This window comes from Centruroides sculpturatus, unplaced genomic scaffold (genome assembly GCF_000671375.1).
Source record: "Centruroides sculpturatus isolate CEXI.00-Female unplaced genomic scaffold, Cexi_2.0 scaffold1506, whole genome shotgun sequence".
NCBI lineage: Eukaryota > Metazoa > Arthropoda > Arachnida > Scorpiones > Buthidae > Centruroides > Centruroides sculpturatus.
Genome location: NW_019389325.1, coordinates 169,823 through 176,340, shown reverse-complemented (window position 1 = coordinate 176,340; position 6,518 = coordinate 169,823). Strand labels below are relative to the sequence as shown.

General features: G+C 29.9%; 1 protein-coding gene across 2 annotated transcripts; it reads left to right on the top strand.

The window, feature by feature from the left end:
• The first annotated feature begins 588 nt into the window (after positions 1 to 588).
• On the top strand, positions 589 to 3,209 carry LOC111617236 (elongation of very long chain fatty acids protein 6-like). Of its 2 annotated transcripts, none has more exons than XM_023358561.1 (2): positions 589 to 676; positions 2,233 to 3,209. In XM_023358561.1, exon 2 carries the CDS (start codon positions 2,254 to 2,256, stop codon positions 3,067 to 3,069), a length of 816 nt encoding a protein of 271 aa, XP_023214329.1. In that variant the 5' UTR covers positions 589 to 676; positions 2,233 to 2,253; the 3' UTR covers positions 3,070 to 3,209. The 2 variants fall into 2 exon arrangements, with proteins under 2 accessions (XP_023214329.1, XP_023214330.1); XM_023358562.1 differs by lacking the exon at positions 589 to 676 and adding an exon at positions 736 to 983.
• Positions 3,210 to 6,518: the final 3,309 nt, after the last annotated feature.

The window sequence follows — 6,518 nt, the reverse complement described above, 5'->3', positions numbered from 1 at the left end:
ATGCCTTACGCCGCCCTTGGTCATAGAAATGATGTAATTTGAATATAAATTATTTATAAATACGTATGTCAAGTTATATTTTTATTACTACGTAAAATATATTTAAGAGTTTACGACCACTGTGCTGGGTGAGACGTTGTTGAAACAAAAAAAGTTATGCATTCCATCACGTACATAAACATAAACAGTATTTCGTAAAACAGTGTCGTAATTCGCCAAGTGCAAATCAGCAAATTCGTAAAATTTTTGTTTATTTTGAACAATCCGGATAATCGAAAATCCGGATAATAGAGGTCCGGATAATGGAGGTTCTACTGTACTACAAGAATTTTAAATTAAAAGAAATATTTATAAATTTATATTCATATAAAATTATCGAGAAACAATGCTTATATATTTTTATAAAATAGTAAAAATGAGAGTTTTAAAACATTTATATTGCGTATTTGTTAATAAGTCTTATACCTTTACTTTATTATTTTAAAAAAAACCAGGAAATAAAGATGTTTATTCAAGAGGGAAATGTTGAAATTTATACCGATCTTATTTTGAAAAAAAAATTACTGTTGGCACTCTTCCCATTCCACACTCACTTATCGTAAATCTTTATAATTAAATGTGCACAAATATCGAATATTAAACACAATTCTGCGCATTTTATTTTTACCTTGGTTTGGTAAGTATCACGCCTTGTATTATTTAAAGGTAGTCTTTGGCGAATTATATTGTTAAAATATAATCTATACGATTCTTATATTATCTGAGATTTATATATTTTGTGACCAGATGGTTGGCACCTCTTTTGTGCTTCCACTGTGTCTTTGGGATAGACACAAAACCTTTAACAGCCGCAACTTTGAAATTTGCGCGAGCAGACACGGGCGCGAACGACCGACAGAGCCGGCTGTACCACAGGGCGAACGTAGCAGCCGCTATAGGCGCTAAGTCTTAGGGAGCGCCACAGTGGTAAAAAGAATTAAAAGGTATAATTTAGGGGCAACCAAAGAAAGCGCCATAATATAATTTGACAATTTTATTCTTTGTTATGTTTTGCTTGAGGTCACTATCGTTTTCCCTTAAATTTACTTAGTATTTTTCTGAATATATAACTATTTTACTCTAAATAAATGGAATAAAGTACTAATACGTTTGATTTAAATATTCCAATTCAAAAAACAGAAAAATGACACTAGAATTTACAACATTCTTAACATAGTAAGTGGTTGGTATAAATGCCGTTCTTTTCGTACTACTCTACTTTACGACGGCTGATGGGCCCTAAACTAAAGTATAAGTGATATTGTGTACTATACTTGTTCTATTGTAGTGGTAGGTGCTGTAGCAATATGTGAAACATTCAATTCCTATTCCTGTCCTGTCTGTAAAAGCAAAATAGGAATTTGTTAAATAAGATATATTATACACTGATAAATTTATAAGTATTAGCACTTTCACGTTTGGAAAACAACTAACAATAGATTTCTTTATGCGACTTATTAAAAACTCGTCTTATTTCTGAACACGAATTACTGAATTGTCAATTTACTGGTAATGGTAAATAATTTTATTTAAGCCAACTCCAATTATTTTTCATAGTAAGTAAATTCATTCAAAATTAACGTATTTACGAATATTTCCCAAAGTATTTTAGCGTTACGTAAACATAAAAGTTGAAAAATCTTACTACATGGTAATTTTTCGTCTCTAGTTCTTGTTCTATGTAATGTTGTTTTTGCTTATTTGTACTCGCCCCAGCTTATTTAATTTTAAGAAATTTGTGTTTGTTTAGTAATAAGTAAGATTTTCGGTAGTAAATAATCAAAATTTTAATTAAACTTACATTTCTTATGTCACAGTAAATCATCATTTTTGTGTATTAAAATTATTGTAGAATCATAAATTTCCCAAAAATTATTTCATATCAATTTATCATTTTTCTAATAAATAAAACCAGGATATACTCATATTTAAAATTGTTTATTTATAAAAATTAAATTTTTATTTAGTGATTTTGCATCATTTTTAACACTTGGAAATTATATGAAAGTTTGAATAAACAATTATTTAGATTAAGTGTAATTTCAATATTACGGTAAGAATGGTTATAAAAATAATTTAAAATTTTATTACAGATTCACATAAATATTGATTACATTTTATTTAAATGTATTAAACGTGATTATCCATACATTTAGTCAATTAATAGCTTTAAATTGTTTAAATTATTTTCAGTTTTATCGACATTTTTCGACAATGAAAACCCACAACGTGACGATCGCAGTTGAACCGTTTTATTTCGAAAGAACCTTTTTTACTCCTGATTTTGTCAGATATTTTTTTGGAAATTATTGGCATTATTCCATCTACATCTCCATCATCTACTTGATGACCATCAAGATTCTTCAGCATCACATGAGAAATCGACCTCCTTATAACTTCAAACGTGCCTTTACGATTTGGAATGGACTTTTGGCTATTTATAGCATTTGTAATATTATAAGAGGAATTCCAGTTCTGTACGAGGCATTTAAGCGACTATCATTTTATGAAATTATATGCGATAAAAATTTGACAGAAAATACACCAGCGATCTTATTCTGGACAGTTATATTTGTATTTTCTAAGGTTTGGGAATTGGGAGATACAATTTTAATAATATTAAATAAACGAAATTTGATGTTTCTTCATTACTACCATCACGTAACGATTGTTATCTTATCGTGGTATGCTTTATTCAAAGAGTCCAGCTATTTAATTACTATCGTCTACATCAATAGTTTTGTACATTCGCTAATGTACAGCTATTTTACTCTAAAATGCATGGAAATAAAGATATTTCCAATTGTTGCCATGTTGATCACCGTTATCCAAATTACACAAATGGTATTTGGATTTCTGCTTACTAGTTGGATGTATTGGCTTCTCTTAAATGGACATCCATGCGATACTCCATTTGACATGTTAAAATTTTGCTTTTTTTTATCTATGTCATACATATATTTGTTTACAGATTTGTTTCGTCGTAAGTCTTATATTCAAAAACTTAGGACAAATAAAAAAGAGAATTAAGTAAAATATAGCATTATTATAAGTAACAGGCAAGCTATTAACGTAACAAAATCTTAATAAATGTTTATAAATGACCGAATGTCTCACTAACAACTTTTATTGTATTACCCATGAAAAGAATAAAGTTTAATTGAAAATTTTCAAATTGTTTCACTTAGATTTTAACGTATCTCTAAGCAATTACGTTTACATCCTTTTAACTTAGAAAACGTCATAAATATCACTCCAAAATATAGATTGTATATGTACAATTAATTAGCCATTACATTTAATTTTCTAGGATATCACGCGGTATCATGTATTGGGAAAAATTTAAGAAAACAAAATACAATTCTTTAAAAAAAGATATAAATTTAAAAAATTATAAATTGTATATACTTTGTTATTACGAAAATGATATAGCGCTATATTATTAATTAATGCAACAGGTAGGACATCAGTGGAATGCGGTGAAGCCGGTTCCCTTGTATTTTCTAAAATATAAATACATATTGTGCGATTATTTTTAAATTTTAACGTACTTGGAATTACTAAAAATTAATATTTTATTATAAACTCATTATGTGTTTTATCACAGATTCATATACATGTGATAAACAACGATAAGGTTGCTGTTGTATACTCGAATATAAATTCGTGTATGGCATATTCCCAATAAAAAAAGTGCTTTCAAAACGCCTTAACGAGTAATTTTTTAAAATATAAATTTAAATAAACGTATAAAATAATTAAAACTGAAAAAAAAAATAAATGCGTCAATTCCGTAGGAAAAGCTTCGAAGTTTACGTAAAGCAGCACAAGGATTCTGCCTTTGTTTACAAGTAGGTGTTTTTGACTACAGCTTTTTACTCTATCCTGGAGCACTCTCCTGTACTTTTTAGGGTAAGATGAATTTAATTGCTGTTTTCGCGATAAAATGTTTTCTAGTAATATAGTGAAAAACTATTCATTTTCAGGTATAACAACGACACCTCATAATAATCGTTTTTGAAATATTTGGGCTTCAATCACTTCGAAGTTTTTATAGAAATTGGTTTCTTTTGGGTAAATATTTCTGTGATGTTTTAAATAAATATCAATTTATAAATTATATTTCATGTTATTATAATGCAGCAAACGGGTTATACGCAAAAATATAACCTGATAACTGCAGTAATTGTAATTCGGTTTTTCTTCCTAACATTAAAAAAATTTAATTTTGCTCGAGACAATGGAGAAAATTGAATTTAACTTAATAAAATATGACAAAGTTGTACTTACATTTGTTGTATTTTAGTAAACGTAAATAATCGGCGGCCATGTTAATTTTTATTAGTTTTACTAAATTAATCTTGTTAGTTACATGCGTTTATTATTAAGATAAAGGAAATATGAGCAATTACGCTAATTTTTCACATAAAATTATCTGTATAGGAAATACGAATTTTTGAGTACGTGTAACGTACAATGTGAAAGCCGGGGGTTTGAAGGCTATTGTTCTAAACCCGTTCTCCAACGTCAGTCCGGCAAAGACCACTCAATTGTTACTGGATCGATATACGGTGTTAGAAATATGTATGAGGGCTATTCCTAACGTCGAGTGGGGGAGGAACAATGAGTCTGTCGATTGGGTGATTTTGTCCAGAGTAATATCTAAATCCACGTCATTTAAATAAAGCAATAAATTTAATATAAAAATAAAGCGAATTACAATATATAGATACTTTCACGCGGATTGAAGGTTACCGAAAGATTGTTGATTTGTAAGGTTATTCGATCATCATTTATCTATCAATCAGAGGGCAACGGAATTGCCGGTTGAAGTTCTGAGTTATTTCCACTTTATAATTACGTGTAACAATTAATTTACTAATTAGTCGCGCCCGGGATCTCACATAGAAAATTGAAACATTGAATTGAAACTGAATTTTCTCGTTTACATTTACATGTGAAATTGTTCTACGATAACTTTTGTTATTTCTGAAAGATTGATTTGAAAAACAATATTCGTACTTTTAGGTTTTACAAGGTTTACAGGTTACTTTATTCCAATTGTTCTCTTATCTACAAATTTATAAAATGATAAATTTAAAAAGACATGGTGGGATCAATATAATATTATTGGGGGTCGATGGAGAAATTAAAACTAAAAACGAGAAATATAACTACACATTTTTTTAAATATTGTTTCAACGGATTTAATAGAACAGCGTTTTGCAGATTTAGAAAATATTGATACAGTAGAACCTCGAAAACTCGGCCTAATGTGGACCGAAGGGTGGCCGAGTTTGTGAAAATACCGGGTTATCGGGAATGGGGTTAAAAAAATAAGTACGAGTGTTTCCTCAGAAAATACTGTACTGTACTTGTATGTATTGTTTACTTGAGAATATAACAGAGAATAAACTGCCCAAATACCCTTAAACAAAGGAAAACTACGTACTTTATGAAGGCTACGTACTTTACTACATGAAAATGAAAATTAATGTATACACTGTGTACAGTAATTTACCTGATAAGACAGACCTCAGAAAAATACTTTATGAGAGCTTTTATACTTTTATAAAGCTGTCTATAATGAAAATTAATTAACTAAGGATTTTTTTGCCCTGCCAGGGTGTGGTCGAGTTATCCGGAGTGCCGGGTTATCGAGAGCCGAGTTTTCGAGGTTCTACTGTATCTTGAAATAGATTATGGTGCCATTATCCACCCAGATAAAAAATGTCCACATCAACTTGCAAGATGAACTTATGGAATTATAAGCTGACCTTGAAGAAAAATCGCTTTTTAAAAAGTTTAAATATCAAGAATTTCTGCACGAATATAAATATAATACAAAGATATACACAACAACTTTGTGATATGATAAGTGTTTTCTTCCTGGCTTATTCGTATTTGTGTATGATTGGAGCTGGTTTCAGCCGTGATAATTCCATCTTATTTAAACAGAGAAATAAGTTAAATGTGAAACTTCTAGGCATTTTAACACTAAAACATCAAATATTGCTGATTTTACTAAGGATAATCAAACTTTTCCATTTCATTGATGGACGGTTACGAAAATTATTACAGTAGAGTCCCGAAAACTCGGCATTCGATAACTCGGCAGTCCGGATAACTCGGCCACAACCTGGCAGGGCGAAAATACCCTTAGTTAATCTCCATTATAGACAGCTTCATGCCTCATAATGTATTTTTCCGACGCCTTTCTTATCAGGTAAATTACTGTACACTGTGTATTTATTAATTTTCATTTTCATGTAGTAAAGGCTCTATGCCTTCTTTTTTGTTTAGGGTTTTTGGGCAGTTTATTTTCTGTTGTATTCTCAAGCAAACAATACATACCAGTACAGTTCAGTATTTTCTAAGGAAACACTCGTACATATTTTTTCTAACCCCATTTTCGATAACTTGGCATTTTCACAAACTCGACCACCTTTCGGTCCACATTAGGCCGAGTTTTCGGAACT